Source organism: Taudactylus pleione, unplaced genomic scaffold, assembly GCF_031769625.1.
Source record: "Taudactylus pleione unplaced genomic scaffold, aTauple2 ptg000053l, whole genome shotgun sequence".
Lineage (NCBI taxonomy): Eukaryota > Metazoa > Chordata > Amphibia > Anura > Myobatrachidae > Taudactylus > Taudactylus pleione.
In genome coordinates this window covers 36,537,485-36,563,373 of record NW_028284455.1, presented here as the reverse complement: position 1 = coordinate 36,563,373, position 25,889 = coordinate 36,537,485, and the positions used below count along the sequence as shown (strand labels likewise).

The 25,889-nt window shown below is 39.5% G+C and overlaps 1 protein-coding gene across 1 annotated transcript in view; it reads right to left on the bottom strand.

Annotated features, from left to right (window-relative positions):
* LOC148535369 (collagen alpha-6(VI) chain-like) overlaps positions 1-20,938 on the bottom strand; it is a 181,062-nt gene extending 160,124 nt beyond the window's left edge. The window contains exons 1-8 of the mRNA XM_088462675.1: positions 20,873-20,938; positions 18,123-18,203; positions 17,442-18,029; positions 10,353-10,415; positions 9,231-9,290; positions 8,269-8,889; positions 6,088-6,648; positions 3,919-4,476 (exon numbers count right to left, since the gene is read on the bottom strand). Of these exons, the coding sequence (XP_088318801.1) occupies positions 3,919-4,476; positions 6,088-6,648; positions 8,269-8,889; positions 9,231-9,290; positions 10,353-10,415; positions 17,442-18,029; positions 18,123-18,189 (2,518 nt within the window). The 5' untranslated portion in view covers positions 18,190-18,203; positions 20,873-20,938. The remainder of the gene's footprint in view (positions 1-3,918; positions 4,477-6,087; positions 6,649-8,268; positions 8,890-9,230; positions 9,291-10,352; positions 10,416-17,441; positions 18,030-18,122; positions 18,204-20,872) is intronic.
* Positions 20,939-25,889: the final 4,951 nt, after the last annotated feature.

Below are 25,889 nucleotides of genomic sequence, written 5' to 3'. Positions count from 1 at the left end.
TGGACTACATTCTATTATATTAATATCTAAAGACCATTTTTGAGAGTCATGATATATTGTTTATATACTTCTAAGAAGGAAATGTTAAATTCACAACATTATGTTCGTCTCATAATCATTAGTGTTCTACAGTTGATAATGTTAATATTATTACTAGATATCAAGTTTGTTTTATTATTTTGTTCATTTATTTTTATAGGAATATGGTGTAATCATTATTTTCATTTAGGCCATGAGGAGTTATGATGTTCATCTGAAAGATCATTCTTGTTTCTCTCTTCCTTAGTTCTCTCATTAGATCCCCTCCTCTTATTCCCAAATGGATCTTTTTCATTCCGAAGGCTCTCAGATTTCTGGGGTCTCCTTTATGTTCTCTCAGAAAATGTCTTGCCACACTGGTTAAAGGTTTAAATTTTTGGGTGTCATCATGGGCATTCTTTATGTTTCCCACGTGTTCTAACAGCCTCTACTTAAACCTCCTGCTCCGATGTATATTTTGCTGCAGCTACAGGATAGACAGTAAATAATACCCATGTATTGCAATTGATGTAATCTCTGATCTTGATCTTGATTTCTTGTTGGTATCGATTCTTAAAGGTCTTCTTTGGGATAACATATTGACATGCCTTACAAGTACCGCAAGCATAGCATTCCTCTATTTTTAGGCTATTCTGTTTTTGGATACCCATTGCTGTATCTTGGGTTTGGAGATAAAATTTATAGTTAAAAACAAAGTAATTTTTCGTTAAAACGAACTCCAGAAGCTGTAATATGAAATTGTTGAAGTCGTCAGTTTGTTCCATATTCAGGAAGTATTCCACTGCTTTCAGGCCTTTTTCGTGATTTATGCTAGTATATAGCGACTCAACGTCGCGGGTACAGAGCCATGTATTGGTATTCACAACAATTTCTTGTAGCTTTGTTAGAATATCAAGGGTGTCTCTAGTATATGACGACATTTCTTGGATGAATTTCCGAAGGTAAGTGTCAACAAATTTGCTCGCTTGTTCAGTTAAGCATCCTATGCCGGAGACAATCGGCCTACCTGGAGGGTTATCTTTAACTATTTACAGAAGTTAACAACACTAGCTAAAAACAGTGATATGACCTGCAACTACTTTCAAAAATAACGGCCAAAACAACCTGCTTAAATTCATGACAGTAATACAGAATTAAGCATTCCCCGCAGAATTCAACTGCATATAAATATATAATTAAATCATCATACATACGGGAATGCTAAATGACTAATATGGTGAACAACGTTATGGTGAACTCTGATATTAACATCTAAAGTATATTGAGAATAACGCCGCTGTAGCAGGACACAGACAGTGAACTACATCAAGTAAGAATTGATCGCTGTACCAAGTGTAGTTACCACGAATAAGTCAATCAACACTGTACATATCAATCACTGATACAGCTACACTACAGGCATCGAAATGCACAAAGTACCCATCATTTGGTTTTTGAGGGGCACATCTGATTAAGTGTAAAACGCTGCTGCACAGTGATCTTTAAGACCTGCTACATATTAAAACTGCTGCTCAGAATTTTTCTAATTATACCTGAAGGGTTTCACTAAGATACAGTGTGTCTAAGCAATTAGACACAGTGTCTTGGATCATTAGTTACAAAGTATCAACTACAAACCCTGAACTCAAAGCAGAGAGCTGGAAATAAAATCCACTCAATAATCAGGGGAATAAAGATAGCGATAACCAAACATCAGTAAAAAAATGAACATGGATATAAAAAACATTCACATAAAGGGTAATAATTAACCTCTTATCTACCAGACCATGAGAAATAACTAAACATCTCCTAATAAGTCAATGAATGGTAGAACAAGGAATACCATTAATTGGTAACATGAGGGCACTCTTCCCAAGTGAATTTTTTTAAACACTACGTATTATTATTTTGTGTAATATTATTTTAATATTTTGCCATTATTTTAAGAGACATACAATAAAAGTTATATTTTATTTCGATATATCAATACATTGGATAGATATATATTTGTTTGTTAAGAGGGGATAAGTGCACTAAGTAGCGAACCCCTCTCCCTTTTTTCTCTTCTGTTTATTGAAGATGTAGAAAACCACAGAGAGTGAGAGACTGTAGATAGTTAAATATATAGATGTAGAAACTCCCAGAAAGTGAGAGACTGTAGATATATATATATATATATATATATATATTTATTTAGAGATAGATGTAGAAACCCCCCAGAGAGTGGGAGACTGTAGATAGATAGATGTAGAAACTCCCCAAGAGTGAGAGACTGTAGATAGATAGACAGAAAAACATACAGATAGATGTAGAACCCCCCCAGAGAGTGAGATGCTATAGATAGATAGATCCCCCTCAGTGAGTGAGACACTGCAGACATACAGAAAGATAGATAGGTAGATAGATAGATAAATGTAGAAACCCCCCAGAGAGTGAGATACTGTAGATTTATAAGTAGATAGATAGATAGATGTTTAAACTTCCCAGAGAGTGAGACACTGTAGATTGATAGATAGATAGATAGATAGATAGATAGATAGATAGATAGCTGTAGAAACCTCCCAGATAGATAGATAGATCGATAGAGACTGTAGATTGATAGATAGATAGATAGATAGATAGATGTAGAAAACTCCAGCGAGAAAGAGACTATAGATAGATAGATGTATAAACCATCCAGAGAATGAGAGACTGTAGATACATAGCTGTAGAAACCCCCCCCCCCGATGGTGAGACAGTGCAGATAGATAGATAGACAGACAAACCCATAGATGTAGAATCCCACTAGAGAGTGAGACACTGTAGATAGATATAGATGTAGAAACTCCCCTGAGAGTGAGACACTGTAGACAGACAGACAGAAACATAGATAAAAAGATAGATAGATAGATGTAGGAACCCCTTGAGAGAGACTGAAGATAGATAGATAGATAGATAGATAGATAGATAGATAGATAGATAGATAGATGTAGAAACCCCCAGAGAGCGAGAGACTGTAGATAGATAGACAGAAAACATACAGATAGATGCAGAACCCCCCCCCAGAGTATGAGACACTGTAGATTGATAGTTAGATAGATAGATAGACACCTCCCAGAGAGTGAGAGACTGTAGATAGATATAGATGTAGAAACTCCCCTGAGAGTGAGACACTGTAGACAGACAGAATGATAGATAAAAAGATAGATAGATAGATGTAAGAACCCCTTGAGAGATACTGTAAATAGATAGATAGATAGATGTAGAAACCCCCCAGAGAGTGAGAGACTGTAGATATATAGATATATAGATGTTTAAACCCCCCCAGGGAGTGAGACACGATAGATACATGGATAGATAGAAAAATAGCTGTCGAAATTATTTGCATGTATTATACTCTGTAGAGACCTACTATACAGGAGAAATTGGCACATTAAAAAATAAATAATAGTAAATATTAGAGATGTGCGGGTTCGGTTTACTTGGATCTTTTTGCCACATTAGAACAAGTTCGGATTCATTTGGATTTATCTTATTGGCTATCCAAAACATGTGAGAGCCGGATAGCCAATAAGATAAATCCAAACTATTCTGAACTTGCGCTAATGTAGAGAAAAGATCCGAGTAAAAACAAACTAGCACATCTCTAAATATACCCGATATATATTTTTCCAATTAGATTTTCATGTAACTTAATATATGCAGTGATACATATTTATCAGTAGTATGTAAATACTAAGTAATATTAGAGAACCCAACCTAGTGACTAAGGATACTATAGCATGCCAACTGGAATTGTGATTTGTGTTTCCCCAGCTTTATAATTGTGTTAAAGTGGCCACAGTGGGTCTCAGCTTTCTGCTGATTCACTCTCTGATTTCTCTGTTCTATTCGACCATACAATAATTGATTTATACTGACCTTCTTGGGGACTGCAGACTGTAAAAATCAAGTCATCTTCTATAGTCTTCAAGCTGTCAAAAGTCTCCAGATAATGCACCTTTCCAGTCCTCCCACTTATTTCATTTAGTTGACTTTTATTTGCATTAAAGATCCCCACAGAAATAATGAACACACCACTGTTCCTCAGATTTTCAGCTGGTTGTTTCACATCATCATGTGCTTCACCATCTGTTATTACTATAAGGACTTTTTTTGCCTTTGGTCTACCACCTTTGTTTGGTGAGAAGTAAGGAGACACATATGTTAAGGCACTACCAGTGTTGGTGGAATCTGCCATGTGTTTCATGTTATCTATAGCATCCCAGATAATAGCTTTAGTTCCATTCTTGTTTAGCTGTAACTCCTCCTTACTGGTGTCACTGAACTGGACAACACCAAACTGGAGTTTATTCTCTCCAACCTCTGTCTTGTTCACCAGGTTTTTCATAAATGTTTTCATTACATTAAAGTTATATTGTCCTATACTTCCAGAACTGTCCACCAGAAACATAACATCCACTTCTGCCTGTTGGCAAACTAGAAAGAAAGACAAGCACAGTAGTTATATTCTCAGCATATCAACACACCTGTCAACTGAAATAATTTCCATAGCGTGGTTCATCTTCTCAGTTACAGTTGGGCTACCCTAAAGGCAGCATCAGGACCTCTCTACATTGCTGTTTTTTTATTTTAAATTGGTCTCATCAGGTGTGTAACATGAAATCACAGCTAGCCCAGGTAAATGCATATATCCTCTTTAGAGGCCCATGCTCTTCTCTGTCTCTGTGCTTGCTTAGAAATGTAGAGCAGGGCCCAGTACAGCAGTTGGACTGGCATTGTCTGCCCTGCCTCAGTTCTATAGCCCATAGCAGCTATAGTTCTCATAGGGAGCAATTCAATATTTGTAGACGCCCCCTGCTGGGCATCTATATGAATAGGCACCAGACAGAGCAGTTCAACTGTTTCTCTATTCGGGTGCCAATAGTATTTATTGCCCAAAAAGCTAGGCTTTGGACATATTTCTTCTTGCACCTAAGGAGCCTGCTTCTGGTATCCGAATGGAGCAACAATTTAATTGTTCCGTCAGGTGCCTATTCATATAGATGCCCAGCCGGGGGCATCTACAACAATTGCCTCCATAATGTCCACAGCTCTGAAGGTGCCTTTTGTGGAAGAGCTGTTGGACTACTTTCCCTCCACCATAGTACTGGAAGTGAAAATTGTGGTTGATTCAAACTGCTTTGCATCCACAAAATGTGTAATCTTTAGGTTTTTAATGACCATACAAATTTATATTTTAGGGTGGCATTTGCTCTTCATCTCTACTTAACACTTGATTATGAGTGCTAGATTAGTGCTAGATTTGGTACAACATGTGCCCTGTAAAATAACAGTCTGCAATCACTGTTTTAGATTTATCTACTTTTCCATTGATTATTTAAAGGAATGGACATTTTATTGCAATATTTAAATGTAGTGGTGGCTAAAGCTGGGTACACACTATATGATCTGTCATATGACATATCGTTCCGCCGCGGTTGGAACGATTTATTGTATGGATCTTGCAGTGTGTACACGGGATCTGTTGTTTGCGATGGTCGTTCATCATATCATCCCACCTGCTGTTCTTCACATCAGTTGGGATGATACACTTAACGATGCCATGCTGCTACACACAGCATGTAACAATATATCACTCTATCATATACTGGATCATGAAGAGTGTACAGTGTGCATTATGTATTCTTAAATCACGTTGTTCGCTAGGTACACACATCGTATAGCATGTACCTGGCTTAAATCTATTCTGCAATTCAAATCCACTGATATGTTGTTGATGACATAGGGTGGGGCAGCAGCTATCTACGTGTTTCACTCTCTATATAATGCTCGCCCTACAGTGTGAACACAGGATGTCTTCAAATACAGTCACGTGTTAGATAAACGCTAATAAAAATGACCCCATGATTAGATATCTAAGTAGTTTATTTTGTAGGACAATAGATGATTCTTTAATTTTGAAATGATCTAAAAAACAATCCTAAAAGGTGGATATATATTTTAATAGACCATGTGACTTAAGTTGCTCAGTAAAAAATATCCCTTAAATTTTACCTTATATATTAAATATTTTTCCTTAAATATTACCTTCAGTAAAACAGATTTGTTGTCCAATTACATTTTTTATGTCTGTCAAAGAATCAAAGTCCTTCACATAATGAACCCTTTTAGGATCTCCAGTAATTTCCTGCAGCTCTGTCTCGTTTGCACCTTTAACTCCAACTGCGTAAATAATTACTTTATCACTTCTGAGGATCTTGGCAGCCTCCTTCACACTGTCATCTGATTGTCCATCTGTAAGAACAATCAGAAACACAGGCACATTCCTTGCACTCCCATTATTGGGGTTTATTATTAGTTCACGGGTGAAATTTAGGGCTGCTCCTGTAGATGTCGTATACTTCATCTGCCTGATATTCTTCAAGGCCTGTTGTAGGTTGATTTTGGTGTAGTTGGTATCGATTCCAAACTCCAGTTGAGCTACATGTGAATACTGTACAGCCGCAACTCGAACATTCTGAGGTCCTATTTCAAATATGTCTACCAGATCCACCAGGAAAGTTTGTATGTCCTTGAAATCCATGACAGCAATACTTTCCGAACCATCAATGAGCAAGTAGATATCAGCTAGCTCTGTGTTCTTACATCCTGCAGGAAATTCAAATTAAATATTACAAATATGAACATAAAATAAACATCTTAAGGAACAATAATCAAAGTACTAATGTTAATAAAAATTGTTGCATTAGAACAAAGAACTATAGACTTGCAGAGTTTTACTATTGTGCTTTTTTTAAGTCTAACTTAGAATTCACAAATAGTTGAACTAAGCAGTGACTTGATAGAGAGAATATATGTGAAATGATACAAAGTGTGCACTTTTTAAAGAGCTCCTTTCATTTAAACATGACGTTTTGAGCAAAGGACTACTGAGCAGTAGAAAGGTGATGGTCAGGTTAACTATCCTTTCACCATGTTTTCGTCAATTGGACAATGTGAGACACCACCCTAAAGACCTCTATTGCCCTGAGGGCTTGTATCCAGTGGTGAAGCATTCTGGTGGTTCCATAATGTGATGGGGCATGTTTCTCTGGCATAGTTTGGGTGCAGTCATTCCCTTAGAATTCAAAGTCCATGCGAATGAGCACATAGTGGCCTAATCATTATTGGGGGCTGGATGGCCCCCCGATAATTAGGTATCCATCTCGATGTGAGTAGCAGCGGTGGATACAAAATCACCAGAGCAATGCAACATTGCCCCAGTGTGGAGATAGCTGATCCGAAAATCAGCTGTCCCGCAAACTTTATTAGTGCTACTTTTGTAGCAGTGAAAAGGAACACTGCTGAGTGTGACTTGGGTTCACGTATGCGCACAAAGAACCTGGCATCTCACCGAGGCACAGCAGGTCGCGATGATGGATCCATCATCTTCGGAAGATGGAGTCCAATCTCACAATCAAATTCTGAAAATTATGTATTTATGGAGTTTGATGAATACGGAAATAAGACGGCTCACATACTAGTCTATGGGGACCACGTTCTGCTTTGGGGATGACAGGTAAGCAGGAGATTTCAGTGAAATCTCCTGCATTACAGGTCTAATGAATGGGGTCAAAACCTAAGTTTCACAAAAGTATGTGAAAAATTAATATTTTAACCTACTTTAAGGATAATGATAAGCCCCTTAATGTTATTGAGTGATCATTATCACCCAATGTTGTGCCATTTGTTTTCTGCCCAATGATTTGATGAACAGGACACCAATGTCCATATATCATGGCCTTCTCAGTCCCAGATTTGAGCTTAATTGAGCATTTATGGGATTTTCTGAAGCCATGCTTGAGAAAGCTTTTTCTACCACCATCAACCAGATGTCAGTTAAGCGACTTCCTGTGGAAGAATGGTGGTGCACAACTCCAGACATTCATAGACAAATTGTCACAGCACATATAGACCAAACTGTACTATCCAGACTTATTCAGGGATCCCCTTGAAGTACACTAAATTGACAAAAAGCTTTGGGCATTCTGTGTTCTCCTATGTTTTACCAGATTTTAAACGTATTAGAAAACTCTAACGTAGTTGTCCTAGAAAAACAGGGCAATGAAATGTGTTAATCTGTTGTTACTATTGTTAAATATATTTATTACTGGTACTCTGTGTCTTCAAATAATTGAGAATAATTCCTGTGCATAACTGCTGAGTCTTTAATGCTGGTAATACATTTCTCCCTACCATACAGTGGTTATACTACAAGGATATCCCTACCTTTTCTAATCAGATCAGTTTGTCTTGGTGAACCAAGACTGTCCCGTTCAATTGCATTCCGAAGTTTCTTATGCAAAATGTCTGCTTGTTTAGAAAGATCAGAAAATGTCTTAACCTTGACCTGATAATCTCCAGTTGGGTATGATGCAATTGTGTTCATTTGTGTCTGGTTAGCTTGTGCAATCCCCACTGTCATAACTCTGACACTCTGACCTCGGAGTAGATGGGCAGCCTCTACAACACTGTCAGCAGAAGACCTGTGAGCGACGAGGATTGCTATTTGCTTTATTCCTTGTCCCTTTCTATTTGCCAGTACATCACCAAACACCTCACTTCGTGTGAAATTAAGGGCACTGCCAATATTTGAAATCTTTTCGTTTGATGCTTTAATCTCTCCTGCAAATTTCTCCACAACAGATTTGTTGACTCCTGTATCCAGGGAAGCTATTAATCTTGCTTTGCTGTTGTAGACCACTAGCCCAACATGGACACAGTTATCAGTGATTTCCAGACCAGATACAACATCCATTAAGAATTTGTTCAAGTCTTTGCTTTCTGAGATGGCGTGTTGGGAGGTGTCCACCATTAATACCACATCTGTTGCCAGATCACCTTCACAAACTAAAAGAAGACATAAAAAAGTGTCAATATTGTGATGCAAAAACCTAAACAAAAATTTCTATGAAGTATACAGTATATATTACAAAATGACTACAAGCTATGCCATACATAAAGGGCCATAACAGGGCATAAATGCACCCTGTGCCGGCCCCACCCATTCCAGGCACCCTGCTAGCCAGGAGCAAGGGCCAGGGTGGGCGACGTTGCAATGGCACCAGTCGCCCATTGCTAGTTACGGCCCTGCATACATACATATTTGTGACAATAATATCTATATAATGTATAAGAATCACCAGGTACACAATTATACTTACATTGATTAATATGGGAAGTAACATTACCTGCTGTGCTAGTAACATTAACGGAATTGGTGGTTGATGTTACAGTAGCTTTTATGGATTCTAAGAAGAAAAAATAAATAAAACAAAAAAAGAAATAAAATAATTTGTAAAGGTTATGATGCTTCTGCTGGGTCAACTGCTATACAGCTCTTTTAAAACCGTATGGACAGATGTAGATGTCTCTCCTATTCAAGCAACAGTTTGGTGAGTGGGACTATAGGGGGATATGAATCAATGCTTGGAGAGAGATAAAGTGGAGAGAGATAAAGTACCAACAAATCAGCTCCTAACTGTTATTTGTTAAACAAAGCCTGTAAAGTTAGTTAGAATCTGATTGGTTGGTACATTATCTACTCTACTTTATCTCTCTCTAAGTTTTGAGAAATCTCCCCATATATTATACAAGCAAGCCACGATTGTTTAGGAACAGGTTGTCCAAAGTAGAGCAGTCCTTTAATATGCAATTAGTAACACCACCAATATTAGAAGTTTTTTCATTTGATGCTTTTACTGTATACTGTATTTCCTTTAGATATCTCCACAATAGACTACTAAATTCCTCTATTCAGCATGCTATAAATCTTAGGGGTCTATTTACTAAGCAGTGTTAGGAGACAGAGTGAAAAGTGATAAGGTGTCAGCCAATCATTTCCCATCTGTCATTTTTCAAACACAGCCTGTGACATGGCAATTAGGAGCTGATTGGCTGGCACCTTATTGCTTATCACTCTGTCTCCTAACACTGCTTAGTAAATAGACCTGATAGTTTGCTGCTGTATTCCGCTAGCCCAACATGAATACAGTAATAATTAATTAATTAATTAATTAATTAAAGACCAGATACATTAAGAATGTTTTAGTTTGTGCTTTCTTAGGTGTCAAGTTAGGATATTTCCATTAATAATACCACATCTGTGACCAGACCACTAATTGTGAACATCAAAAATTATAATATAATGTTGTAACTGCCCCCCCCTCTTAAAATTACTCTGAAAGATGCAAAAATAAATATTTCATAAGCTATGACATTCTAAAAATATCTAAATACTATGTAATAATTACAAGGTACACAATTATTCAATTATAATTCTGTACACTAATTAGTCTGAGTAGTAATATTACCTGTTGTCTTATAAACATTAACAAAATCAGTGGTTCTTGGAGCTGTTGCAGTTATTATGGTTTCTAGGAAAACAGTAAAAATAAGAAAAAAAACATTTAATGAGTTAAAAGGGCAAAATTATTTAAACCTACAATATTTACTTTTTATTATACAGATGGAGTGGCTTCTATTGTAACATTTCACTTTGCATACTGATTAGATAGATTCTTGTCATACAGTATCTTGTCCACTGATATTAAATGGGGTCTTTTATAAAAATTAAGATTTACATGAATATGCTTTCAATTTCCCCTACTTTTATGAGCCTTAGTATGCACAGGTGCATGCCCACATGGAGATGGGTTGTACATCATCTATATATACAATGTGCAAGATTTTAAGGTGGGACTCAAAACCTTACAACTTACTAAGCATGTTGTAATGTTGAGTACTCTACTGCGCTGCCTCCATGAGTACTTCATTATTTGCAGATTTCTCCTTTACTTTGTTGCCCACCATTTAGTCTTCTGCGCATGCATGGTGCCATCTTGTTACTGTGTGTGAGTGCCATAGTGGGACATGGACATGTTCCACTTAGCTATAGAGACCCTGTACAGATACCCTACATATATCTTGCATATAATGCATATATCCTGTGTGCATCTGCTACCCTCATACATCACCAGCTGGTGCTCTGTATGTTCTATTCCATCCAGATTACTAAGTGTATAATTGTAAGTATAAACCTCACACCTGGTTAAGTACTTAGGCTGTCTAGTGCATCTGGATTCCACTGGTGTTTGCTATTATTATATCCTGCATTCCAACTGTAATAACACACACAAATCAACAAGTTATGAAGCCAGGTACACAAATGCCAGGCACCTAGACACCAAAAGACATATGTCAGCAACAGTATCAGTGCAGAGTGTCACTAAAGTTAACCAAAGAAGTTAATTAGTGAGAGTGCATAACTGTTTTCAGTGCACAGCATGTACACACTGTTTTCATTTAGTTGCAAAGTTCAGAGAATTACACCACATAGAATTTTGCAATAGAAATACAACTTAAGCGTGAGAAGTTGTGGAAAGTTATAATTGATCCAGGTGACAGTCCAAGTCCAGATGATATAGAAAGAGTCAAGGGAACAATAGGCTTAAGTGTTCAACAGCACATTTATTCTATTATACATGTGAAAATGTCAGCTAAAGACATGTGGACAACCTTGCAGGTAACATGGGATAAGGGTCTGTTGAGAAGAATTGATCTGAGGCATACTGTATATTGTGTAATACCAAGTGCACAAGTATGAGTGACTACATTGACAAAATGATGTCTATATCCCAGAAGTTAATGTCCATATTAGTCCAAATCGATGACAAGATGATCACCATGGCGATGCTTCAGAACTTAACAATTGAGTTTGATTTCTTTGTAGCGTTAGAAACTAACACAGTCAAACTATCTACATAAATTGTCAGGACAAACTGCTACAGTTCCATGAAAAAGAGACAGTTGAGTTAAATGCTGAGAATACTGCAATACACACTAACAGTGAAAAGCCCAGATAATTCAAGTACAAGTGTTGTGTATGTCATAAAATAGGACACAAAGAATCTGAATGTAAACCGAAAAATGTGAAGGCTACACAAAGTAAGAAGTGCAAAGATGGGTCAACTTTGAGTGTCAAAGACATCCACAGAAAAAAATGTGTTACTGTAAGTTGATTTAGTTGCTACAAGACATTTAAGTTGTAACTACATTGACATGTGTGATCCTATAACAATAAAAGGAATAGGAAATTAAGCACTTACAGCTGCAGAAGTTGGGACAGTCACTACATGCTTGAAAATAGGGACTTCAACCAAAGTCACAGAAATCCAAGATGTGCTTTATGTACCAGATATGAGAACAAACCTCATAGCCATAAGTATTCTAGAGCAAATGGCTACAGAGTCTAGTTCACAATGGGAAAGTGCATTGTATGGAACAAACGAGGGACTGTAATAGCAACAGGTACCCGGTGCCATTAATTATATGTCCTTGACATACAACAGTGTTATGTGATGATGACTTCTGACTCACAGTCTATGGAACTCTGGCACAGAAGGTTAGGTCACCTTGGATATGATAGTGTCCAGAAACTTCTTACTGGAATAGTCAGATGAAAATCAGTGACTGATACAGAAAAGCCTATGTGTGAAATCTGTATAACAAACAAGCAAAGCCATTTTCCATTTCCACCAGCAAGTAGAGCTAAGGCACCCATGGAATTGGTGCCTACAGATGTGTGTTGTCCGATGTAGGTTAAATCTATAAGTGGATACAGATACTTCATAACATTCATTGATGATTTCACTAGAATGACACACATTTACAGTATTTCATCAAAGAAAAGAGTGAAGTGATTAACAAATTACAGACTATAACAAATTAGTATAGACTGAAACTGGTCACAAACGAAACGTATAGATGTCTGACAAAGAAGCAGAATATCTCAACAAAGATGTTGAAATCTTCCTGAAGAAGCATGGCATTGAATACACACCAAAAGAGCATGGTGTAAGTGAGCATGCAAATCATACCATAGTGGAGAGAACCCAATGTATGTTAAAATATGCTGGCATAAACAAGTGTTTTTAGATGGAATCAGTTTCTACGGCAGTCTATCTGAAAAGCCATGCTTCCACAGTTTCCTTAAAAGACAATAGAAGCATGGGCAGGAGATCATGTATCAAACATCTTAGAGTTATTGGATGTAATGGATACAGTATGTACACATCCCTAAAAAAAGAAGACGTAAGCTGGATCCAAAGTCCATGAAATCATCATTCTTGGATATTTCCAATAGAGTAAAGGTTACAGAATCTGGAATCCAAAGACTAAAAAGCTTGTCAAGTCAAGGGATGTTATATTCCAAGAGACAGCACCACTTAAAGTAATGCTGGAATTGGATTGCAGAACAAATATGTGTTTTTGGATATGCCAGCAGCTGGAGACATGCCTCTACCAGAGACTACAGTGTGGGCATACAACCACAGAAAGGAGCCTCTACAAAGATCAAACAGTGGAAAAACAACCTAGAAGTTGAGTGTGAGTGGAAATACAAATTAGTCAAGAAAGCTCTTCACCTTAAATAAACTTTGAAAGAACTGAGTATTATAAGCAAGAAAGACATTAAGCACATCAAGCATTACTTTATTCATGAGCTTGTGGAGAAAAGATCTGTTGCTGTGGTACATGTAGCTAGTGAGAAGAATCCTGCTGACATGCCTACCAAAGATATTACGTCACACTCATAGGTCATGTTTTTGGAGAAATGTGGACTAGAATTTACTAGATATATTAATATGTTCTTGCTTGTTTAAGCCTCAATTTTTTACAGTTTGCTGCAAAAAATGTATAAAAGAAATGCTTGTGTAACATTGAGAAGCATGCAAAAAGGGGGTGTTGAAATGTAAAGTGCACTACTGCACTGCCTCCATGAATGCTCCATTATATGAAGATTTCTCCTTTACCAAGATGCCCACCATTTAGTCTTCTGCACAAGCGTGGTGCCATCTTGTCACTGTGTATTAGCACCACAGTGGTACACAGACGTGTTCCATTTAGCTCCAGAGACCCTGTACAGATATCCTACATATATCCTGTGTATCCTGCCTGTACCTACAACACTACTCTCTTACATTACTGTCTGTGCTCTGTATGTTCTGCTCAAGCTCCACTTAATCCAGATTGCTAAGTGTATAACTGTAAGTAGACTGTACAAGCAACTTCTGCTACACTTTAATAAACCTCACACCTGGTTAAGTACTTGTGCTTTCTAGTGCATCTGGACTCCACTGGTTTTTGCTATTATAACTTGCATTCTACCAAGTTCTATATTATGGGTTTTCTCCTATTGTACTTTTGCCTGACCTAATTTATAATTTTTATAAAGCCTGAAAGTCCAGTCACATATGGCTGCTTTTTTTTTAAAACAACATTTTTTATTTTTTAAATACTTTTTTGTAACAACAGAGGTACAGCATCAGATCCTACATAGAACAAAAAGGTACATAAAGCAAGCTTTATTCAGTAGGAGGGCAAGCCTTCAGTCAACGGGGAACATTATTAAGGATAGTTTAGAGCAGCATAAGGTATGCCAATGATTCAAAATAGAGTAGCCGTACTCTTAAAGAGCAGAAGAAAAAAAAAATGCAAATAAAGAAGCAGAGAAAAAGAGACAGGCAGAAGGAGAGGAGAATTAAAGGGGGGATAAAAGGGGGGATAAGAGAGTGGGTGGGGAGGAGTTGATAGATGGAGAAGCATTAGTAAGGTGAAAGAGAAGGGTGAGGAAAAGGGGAAGAAGGGCGTTGGGTAGGAACTGCCGGTAAGTCAATGACTTAGGATAGTGACAATGTGCCTAATATTCAGCAGGAGGGTGAGGTAGCAGTGGTCTAATTGTGAGAAAGCCATGGAACCCAAATGAAAGCAAATTTGCTCATGCAGAATGTTGGATATGTATTCAAGATTACAAGTGTTCCAGATGGAGTTGTACATGGTAGATAGGGGGAGAGTACCCAGAAGTTTCCAGTGGGCAGCATTTGCACAATTAATAGTGTTCAGGACATGATTAATTAGCTGTTGTGTAGGTTTGTGTATTTTGGGAATGAACCTAGGCAAGAAGGAGTAAGAAGGTCATTGATGCATGGTAATGCCAGTAACAGAGGTAATAAGGCAGTGAACCGCTACCCAAAATTTCTTAATTCTTAGGCAGAACCATCAGATGTGACTAAAAGTACCCCTCTCCCCACAGCCCTTCTAACACTTGTTGGTGGAATGAGGGATAATAGCATGTAAGCGTGAAGGCACCAGGAACTATGCATTTGTAGGTGTTTTCTTTAATTCTCACAAATATAGATGGTCTAGCAGTGTTTTGCCTGATGCTTTCCCTGTCCTCCAGCATCAGGTCCACCCCCATCTTTTTCTCCCATGTCAGTTCATGGGGTTCCCTAGCAGGTTGGTTATGGGAAATCAAGAGGCCATAAAGTGGTGATATAATATAAGGCCTTGGGAATTCATGCACTGGAGACAAAAAGTCTCCAAAGGAGTATTGTGGTTTACTGCAGAAACCTAATAGGAAGGAATAAAAGTGGTGAAACTGGAAATATTGATAAAAAACCATTTATACGAAAGGACAAATTTATCCCGCAGGGTGGAGAACTCAGGAAATGTGGCTAAAGGTGAGAGGTCTCAGAAGAATTTGACACTGTGTCTGATCCAGGGATCAAAAGTTTTACGATCCAGACCTGGGGGGAAGAAGGTATTGTTACAGAGGGAGGGTTATTAAATAATGCAAATACCCTGGCACAGTAATTCCATATGGAGAGGGTGAATTGAAGAGTGGGAGGAAGTTGGGAGAGAGGGAGCCTCCGGTCAGATGGGAGTCAAACAAGAGAGTCGGGAAAGAGAAGGCCTAAGGAAACAACCTCCAGATCCACCCAGAGTCAAAGGTGTGGGTCAGCATGATCTAGGAAGTTTGAGTGAGATGGGTAGCTAAGTAATACTCCATTCCTAAAGTAATTGCACAGACCACAAAAAAACGACCCGCCCAGATGAATTTTATGACCGGGCACTGCAGTTGAGTCAGAAAAAGGGAGACAGAGGTAAAGGAAGTATTGGAGAATAATCTTTTTTTTTACGTCTTTTTTGGACCGATCCATGAGATGAAGTGGCCAGACAATGTCAAGAGGTCTCTTTTGATAGATATAAGCAGCGGGGGAATATTTTTAGAGAAAAGAGAATCATAAGATGGTGTGAGGTGAATACCCAGATATTTCAAAAAGGGAGGAGCGCCAGTGGAATTTGAATCTAAACAAAGGTTTGGCGCATGGAGGGTGCAACATTTAGCACTCATTGTAGGGTTTAAACACATCCTGGAGGCAAGGTGCTCCATTATTAGCACAAAGAGGAGATAAATGGCATACCTGTCTCTTGCAGTTGTGGATAGTGAAGGGAGTGAAGGTGAAACTGTTAGTGAGGTACGAGGGGTAAAAATACAATGAAGACACAACTCCAAAAAAAATCCCTCGAAAACCAAAGGCCAGAATAGTGAGACACATGAAACTCGAGTCCACCCTATGAAAGGCACCAGAGCAGAGAGCAAGCACTCATTAGCCAGATGGATGAGATATTTAGCTTTGCAGGTATTATAGGCCACCTGGCAACCAGGAATGTAGTTGACCTGATCGGGATGTATCAGGCATGGGATCACAGTCACTAGCCTGGAGGTAAACATTTTGCAAAGATTTTCCTCATAACTGAGAAGAGAAAATGTCTAATAGCTTGCACAAGAAGACGGGTCGCTTCCCTCCTTGGGGATAACAAAAATCTCTGCTTTAGTGGTGGCGCTATCAAACTTGCTGCCTGAAATAACTGCATTGTAAAGGTCAGGGAGTATAGGAGTGAGGGAAGATTGGAGCCTCTTGTAGAAAGATGTGGTGTAGCCATCAGTTTCAAAGGTGGCCGAGGATTTAGGGGATTTTATAGCAGAGTCAAGCAGTGATGGACTTGTTCTTGGAGAGGCAGGGTAACCCGCAAGATGTAAGATAATCTTGAATTGCAGCTACATGGGTAGAAGAGGTAGAGGATTGCTTGCAGAGGTTGTAGAGGGAGGTGTAGAATTCTCTGAACCTATGGTCTATGACCTGAGGGTTATAAAGTGGGGCACCTGCAGAGACCTTGATGGAGAGAATCTGATTTCTAGTGCATTTAGATCTAAACTTTGTCACCTCAGTAATAGCGCTGCTGAAGCCAGTGGAGAGTACAAGTAGCCTAAGAGAAGAAGGATTGATTAAGTTGTCTCGGAGCTGAAGTTAGCAAAGACACCTCTGTCTAGGATGTCGGTGACATTTATCAGACAGTTTGGCAATGTGTGATTCAAGCAATGTAATCTCAGCAAGCTCAGCTCTTTTGAAAGCAGAGATCTGGAAAAATGTACCCTGAATCATTGACTTAAGAGCCACCCAGTAAATAACATGATGTATGGTTACTTTTATTTCAATAGGGGATTGTCTCACCAGACAGGGTGTGACACATATAGGAAACAGTAGTTGACAATCTCTTACCTTGTGTAGTAGGTACAAAATACTGATTTTGAATAACATCTTTAATGATATCAACCATATCTTTTGAAAATGCAGTCAGATCTCGAATGTTTTTCTTAAAGGCAAGGCTGGGTGATGATGCCATGGCTTGCAGCTGATCTGTTGGAGCATTCTTAATACCCGTTGTAATAATCCTGACATTATTCAGTTTTAGTGCAGTAGTGGATGACTGTACCTCATCAAGAGAAGGCCCAGAGGTGATCACAATAAGAACCTGTGGATACTTTGATTTGTCTCTTCCATTTTTTTCATCAAAAAATTTTTCCTGGACCTTCGCAAGGGCATTCCCAGTCATTAAAGGGCCACCTTGAAATATGAACCTATTTTTTATATAATTCAGTATTGGGCCTTTTGCTTTATAGGCAGGTAGCAAGAAATTAACTTTTAGATCATCACTGAATTGTGCCAAACCAATACGATATTTATCAACACCTATTTGCAAGTCCAAAATTGTTCTTGATATAAAAGCTTTTACTTGGTTGAAGACTTTTTCTTCCATATTATCTGAATTGTCCACCAGAAATACCAGATCTCCATACTCAGGGACTTCTGCAGTCATACAGAGAAAATTACTGTACAATCAAAGACATCGAGGAATCAACCTTACAAATATCCAAAGGACTGTTGTGTAACTGGGCTTACCGGTTATCTGGGTTGAGGATAGTTCTAGCCAACTAACCATCACAAGCATTCCAAGCACAAGTTTCATTTTGTGAGAGGTAGCTAGTGAAGAAATTCAAAGATAAAAAGCTACGGTAAAATGAAGAATGTCAGTTATGTGTTTTGAAGGGGTACAGCTTGCCAAGTAGAACACAATGTAACATAGCTATATGATAAATGTGACAGAGGCACAATTTATTAGGCTGTTTGTATCCAGTGGCACTCTAAGGCAGGGGTAGCCAACCCAGGTCCTCGAGAGCTACCAACAGTGCATGTTTTCCAAATGTGAAACAATTAGCTTCACCTGTAGATCTTTTCAAATGTGTTAGTGAGTAATGAAAACACCTGTGCACCAGCTAGGTGGTCTGGAAAACATCAACTGTTAGTAGCTCTCGAGGACCTAGGTTGGCTACCCCTGCTCTAATAGGTTCAAATGTATTTTTTTACTTTAGCCTTAAAGAGGGCTTAGTAAGTTATATGCATTATCATTAAAAATTAAAGAAATTAAGATGTGCCTCTATTAAAAAAGATAATAAATATAAAGATGTGTAATTTTCAAGGGCCCAGACATCAAGGGCTTGATTCTGAGTCGCTTGCAATAAACACGCAATTTTTTGTAACTGCGCATGTTCGAATATTTATGAAAAACGCTACAGCGCATGTGTTCCAAGATGCACAGCCGCAAGCATATTAGGCCATGGATAGCCAGAGAAACTGCACCTGCCATAGGAGTGGTGCAAGTGTCAATGGTGCAACCGATGGTGGCATATAAGGATGCACCAATCGGTATTACAGCGTGTATGTGCGCTAAAATTGGGTATCTCCGTCCTTGCATATTTGGCCGCACAGATGTACATAAGGGAAGATAAATCAGGCCTCAAGTGCTGGAAATATCTTTTTCCTTGAAAAAGGCCGCCTTAGCCGGCCGAAACGCGTTGGAGACACCCAGGCAGTAACTACACATCAACCGCCTCCCCAGACTGTGTGGAATCCGGGAGATAAGAAGAACAACACGCCGCACTCCTGCCGCCACCAGCCTTCCGGACTGTGCCCAGAGGGACCCCGGATCCAAGCAGTGTGAGTATCCTCGCCCCCCGGTAAGAGATCTCCGCCGTGCACAAACCTGACCTGCGGCCGCTCCACCGGTTTGCCGCCGTGGACTTTACCCTCTGCTGCGGCGACTAGGTGGTGTCGCAGGTTAGCAGGACCAGGTCAGCACCAGACACCGGAGGACGCCGTCGGCCACAGCACAGGTAGCGGGGACTTACATCCCGGCTGCCGTGCTGTCCCTAGACTGTCAGCGCCTGGACCTTAGATCCGGTTTGACGAGGCTCTCCCCACTGAGTTCTGGGGAACCCTGACCAGAATCTGGTCAGCAGTGAAGCGGGATGTGTGCAGGTCACGGTTACTGCAGAACCGTGGCCAGTGTTGGCACCATCACACCCCTGTTCAAACTTACCGGCCGCCACTCATTGACTGTATTGAAAGAAGATTTAAGTTTGTACAGATCCTGGGATTACATGCGTATCCAAGACTTTCTGGTACATTTCCAGTGACATTTATCCATCCCCCACTGCACCTACTCCGTGACATTTCTAATATCCCCTATGCCCCATTGGTACTCATTTGCACCTATTGTGTGGTATCTCTTTGCTACCACAAAGTTAATTTTCTGTCTTATGCATTTTTTGTGTATGCTTATTTGTTACTAGTATACCCACTTTATTTATGGGATTAAAACATAATTGATTTATGCTTACCTGCTTGCTTGCTACATGTTATAGTTTGTATACTGTGGCATTCAATTTAGACTATACTCCTGCTTACGAGTTGTTAGCCAGAGGGGTTTTTTTTTTTTTTTTGGTGATTGTTTTCCTTTTTTTTTTGCCTACCATATGCACATGCACCTAGCTAGATCATTAGACTTTGCAGGTTTGAGCGCTTACTGCATGAACATCTTTATGTTTGATTTTTTGCTGGAAATATCCCAAAAAGCTTTTCAGCTGGTCTAATGCTTTCGTGGTTGCAAATTTTTGTGGAGTAGCAGCAGCGGTAAGTATGCAGCCTTCCCCTAGTGTACTCATGTGCACCAGAGATTGCAATCCCTGAGACGCCTACTTTCATTGCCCATGGATAGAGCAAATCTGCTGGTGGACTCAAACACTCTACCATTGGCACACCCTCATGATCACCATTGACACTTACAATGCCTATAGCCTCTGTGGCTGTGGCTCTGCATTTGAGAACACAGCCGCTTTTACTGATAAGCCCGTGACACTGCCATAACACACCCATGAGAGCCTCTTTTTTCTTTCACTTCAGGCCGACTCCCAGGAATGCCCATGGTTTTCCATCGCCAGCTCAAATGGTAGCATTCCAGCACACAACAGCAGTCTCTGCGTACTCTCAGTGGTACGCATGCGCCTTAGGCATTTCCAGGACTTTTGCGCATGCCCAGGATGTGCAAAAATCGACACTATATCCATCTCTGAAGCAGACCCTATGTCACTACTAAATATTTAATAAATATTACTAGTGGAATCATTACTCACTGAATATAATACTTTTTATTTAGGGTAGATAATCCCAGGATTAAATGTACTCATATTTTCCCATGATACAGTAAATTCATGTTCTTATCACATCTTTTTGTTACCAGATTCCATTAAAATAACATACCCTTTACTTTATGTTTAGTGTGAAGTGAGCATAGGAGAAAATTTCATACTTACATGAATGTTGCCAGGTTCTATTCAGATAAACCCAATTCTGAACACTGATCTATGAAAACATTGCACCCAAGTTCTGTTGTTCTTTAAAACCTACAAGAGACCAGGATCTTAGAATTTTTGATAATTAAATAGCACAGTTAAAGTTAATAGCTTTACATTTTCTTTGGTGCCGTTTTTGAAAATGTGAACTAATTCCAATAACTTTCTAATATAAAGTAAATAAGAGGTTCTGATAGCATGTTTAAAAATGCACAAAAACTTACTTTTTGTTTAACCACTTAACTGACAATTTTTTTTTGCCAAAGCTGCACAGAAATTGTTGTTTTTTTAAATTTAATTAAGTTTAAAAAGTATTTTTTAATATATATTTAAATATTGTATTTTAAAAAAATATACCTAGGGGGTGTTTTGCACCCCCAACCCCATAGGCCTCTATTGTAATTTCACTTCCCACCCCCATCAAAAAGCCCCCCCAGTGTCAAAAAATCCCCAGCAATCTCAAGCCCCCACAGTGGTAATAGATCCCTGTGACAGAGCACCCACCCTCACCCGCAGGAACAACGGTTACCCCCCTTTCCCTATGTGTCACTATATTTGTAATTTTCTACAGTATACTACCCCAGCCAAAAAAAATAGTTTTATGGGCAGCATAACCCCCCTAACCCCAATGCAAAAGAAAAGATGCACCCCCATTCACCCACTCCCCCATGGCCTAACCCCGCCCCCTTACCGTATTGCAGATTGCAGTAGTAGTGAGGGGCAGGGTTCCTTCTGCTGCAGCTGATCTCTGCATGTGCATAGATCAGCCTATTTTTACCTGGAAGGGAACTATGTTCCCTTCCTCGCACTTTTACTTTAGGCGCATGCGCCCCAGAGTGCCGTTCGCACAGCATTCAGGGGCATGATTCCGGCAGTGATTTTGGCGGTCACAGACTGTTGCATCACAGGGTGGTCCAGTGCAGATTAGAATGGATCGTCTCTGCTAAACCCGGGGGACAGGGCAGGCTAGCGTGGTCACATGTTATGCAAACTTAACAGGTGAAGCACTTTTGGCTCCGGTCACATCACATACGACCACGCCAGTTAAGTGGTTAAATCAATGTATGTAACAATTGAGAGCAATTGGCAAAAATATTTTTTACATTTCTAGTTGATTTTTCGCACAATAAAGTTTCTATTTACATTTATACATTTGATCAGTAATCTATACAGTGCTGCTATGTTTTCCATAGTTTTTGGACTTAAATTCTGTATAGAACACTGGGCCTGCAGGAGCAAGGAGTGGCGGAATACATTCAGCCTACCTTCTTTAATGTCCGTGGGAGTGAGAAAGCAATGCTGGAGAGAGGGGAAGGGGCTACCCTATCCTCTTAAAAATATAGGCAAGATTCTGAGTCGCATGCAGTATCAATACTGCACACAGTTGGTCAAAGTTTGAAGACTTTGCATGCGTCCGAGTCGCACTGCACATGTGTTCCAATTGTTAGCACTCATAGATACAGAACAGAATCAGGCGCACAATCTATGAGCCTTACTGGGAGGTAATACGGGGTGATAGCTAAGGAGATGCAGGCGTGTCACAGGTGTGGCGCTGTAAGTGGCTGCATCCAAACACACACAACAGGTCACATAGTAGGCCATAGTCAGAGAGATTGTACCTACCATAGATAGGCTGGAGCAAGTTTCGATGGTACGTCTGATGGAACTGCACCATTGCAAGTGGACATCTCAGTATTAATTCAATCAGCTGCAGCCGTGGCTGCATCTGCATACAACTCAGAATTAGCCCCATAGTGCTCTATTAATTAAGGAAAATACAGAGGAAAGTATTTTATTCTATTGTCCACGCTATTTTCCTCCAGACAGCCGCTAGCGTGGATGTCTCCTGGGACATGTCTGAAGGGCAGATTGAGGACAATGAGGTTGGGGATTGCTATGCACATCATACTTGCCTACTCTTCCGGAATGACTGGGAGGCTTCTGAAAATCGTGTGGCACTCCTGGCTGCCCAGAAGGGTAGGCAATCTCCCGGAGTCGGCAGCCGCCACCTGCCTGCAGATGCTCACACCCCTCTGCAGCTGTCCACTTACCAAGCAAAACTGTGCAGTCAATGATGTGATTCATGCTGAATCGAATCATCGTGGCCCAATTCCCCGCTTTACAATACCTGTAATCTATATAGCAATTGTGCCACCATGCCTCCTGCACCACCCACCCATGATGCTGCCATGATTCCTGCTGTTCTGGCCTGGTTGCCCCCTCCTGGATAGCCAGAAAGTCAGAAAGTATGATGCACATATGATACTGAGATTAATCATTACTGTGCAACATGTTATTAAACTCCCTACCTACCTTCATTCCTGTGCCAAAATCCTTTGCAATCTCCGCTAATACAGTACATAGAGCCCATAGGATCTGGACTTGGTAGATCAGACCCTAAATCATCTTGGAAATGAGAGAACACTTTTGGTCAATTTAGAATTTTTGTTTTTAAACAATTTTTTTATTGAAGCAAATGGCAATGAAATGCAGAGCCTGATTTAGAGGTTTATGGGTTTAGAACATCTGGCGCAAAGCCTGATATTTGAAGTCTACACATGCATCCAAGATGCAAGATGGATGGAGATCCATGAAATTTCAAAAAGCGCTCCTGGGCCATGACTAGGGGAGGAGGCTTTCATCGGTAGGCATGTCAGCGGGTGTTTTGGTATGCCAGTGTTAGGGAGTTGAAAGATGCAGTTCCTCTGGCGCTGGTGGCCATGTACCATTGGACATTCTGAGAAAAAATAAGGTTACGCTAATGGCTGATGATGTGGGCAATGTCCACTTGATGGTGTAACTTTTAACTGAAGTAAAACCTCCTAATCTTCATATAGTGAAAAGATAAGAAGCAATGCCATCCTGGAAGTTGGGATTGCCTCTGAAAGGTAGATAGAGAGTATGATATACATTAAGGCCTACTCTCTTGTGCAAGAGTTTTCTAGTAGTCCAGAACAGAGGATTATCTTGCACTTCAGAAATAATCTCCAAGTCATTCTGGTGAAAGAAACATTAGAGGCAAAAAAATTGCTCTCTTGAGAGGTATTAGCATACATTTCAGTGACATGCACCAATCCCTCAGGTAATGCAGAACTGCTGTCTGGCTGTTGTATACTGTGATGTCTGGAAAATAATGCCCCCATTGGCTTTGGTTTGATATCATTTTCTCAGGCCTATATGCGCTCTTCCCCAATTACATATAAAGCTTTGAAATAGAGAATTAATAGTATTAATATCTTTTTTTTAGTCAGAAGAAGAGGCAAAGATTGGAATAAATATTGTCTAGGGAAGGAGACCATGTTAGCCAGGTCAGCTCTGCCAGGAAGGTGTTGCCAGCCTTTCAGTTCATTAATCAGATTTTATAGCAATGGTCATGCTTGAATATTAAAGATTGGACAGATTTTTGGGTAAATGAATGCCTATGTATGTAAGGCTTCCAATACACATTTTGGTGAAAAGGTCCCTCTTCAAGCTGGGCGTCTCTGGCATGTATCAGTGTATCTAGGATTATTGCAGCTTTGTTTGTGTTTATAATAAAACCCATAAAAGGACCAAAGGAATTGATTTTGTTGAGAATTGCTCTGAAGGACAGGTGAGGGTTGAAAATATATAAAAGGACACCGACTACAAAGGCTGAGAGCAATATTGAACATGTAAATCGTATCCCCCTTATTGAGTAAAATAGAGGTGAACAGAGAATTGCGAAAATATTGGATTAAATTAACAGTAGCTGTATTGAAAACCCTGGTCCCAAGAACTACAAAAAGGTAGGCCACAGCACCACATAAAATGACTTATGGGCAGTCATACTCAAAAGTATTTTATTAGTATCAATCCATTTTTTAGAAGCAATCACTGTAGCAACTGCAGTCCTAATCGCCTTGACAGAGTGTACAAAGTAAAACTGATGATCTATGAGCAATTGTGGCAAAATGGATTGTAATCTTGTTGCCATAGTTTTGGCTAGAATTCCAAAATTGGTATTTAGAAGAATGATGGAGTGGTTTCAGGTTAATTGTTGTGGGTCCTTGTCAGGTTTAGGAATTATAGTGGTGTAAGTGTCATTAAATTAGAGGCAGTGGGGAGTACGGCTACAAATTGTCTGGTATAGGTCAACCAGAATAGGGGCAATTTGATGCTGTACGAGTTGATAAGAGTCACCAAACAAACCATCCAGTCCAAGTGGTAGGGCAAAATTTTTATTTAGAACTTCTTGCAAAGATATGTCAGCAGCAAGAATATCCTGTTGTGCATCATTTTTGGGAGAACATACAAAACTGAAATGCCATATCCACAGGAAACTTCTGGAATTGCTATAGGTAGTAGGTTAAGTAGTCTCTAATATTAATTACTAAATTCTACTTCTTCCATAAGCAGGGCATGGATGCAAGGAGTCATCACATCTTGTTACCCAACCTGTAATACTTGTGTCTGGCAAGGTCAATGTCCATCCTAGCTCAGGTTAGTAGATCATTTTACAATAATTGAGAAACTTGCTTATAAGTTAGCAGGGTCAGATCCCACAGGCACCAATTCCCACACATGTTGCCTTTATAACCTACAATAAGAGAGGCGGAGTGGGGCATTATTACACAGGCATATTTCAAAACGATCATGCTCACACAATTGCAGCCCAATGCAGGCCAGGACTTAGATGCATATAGGGGGCATATATTTTGTATCTACAGTACTACAGGGCAGGAGAAAGTACACACTGATGATGATGGTGATGTGTAGAAAGCTCGGTGCATATGCTGCCAATGCGGAAGTGTACACACCTCGAACCAGTACGTGTACAGCTCTTTGTATGTGTGCAGATTCACTATTTTTCCATATATCTTTTGAGTAATTAACTCTAATTTTGCTGGATCTGCATCAGCCCTATTTATTTATGATATTATACACATGTACTTTTATGAATTTGATTCTAACATGTTTGTATATGGTAATTTGTTTGAAATGAAGGTTGTATGAATGT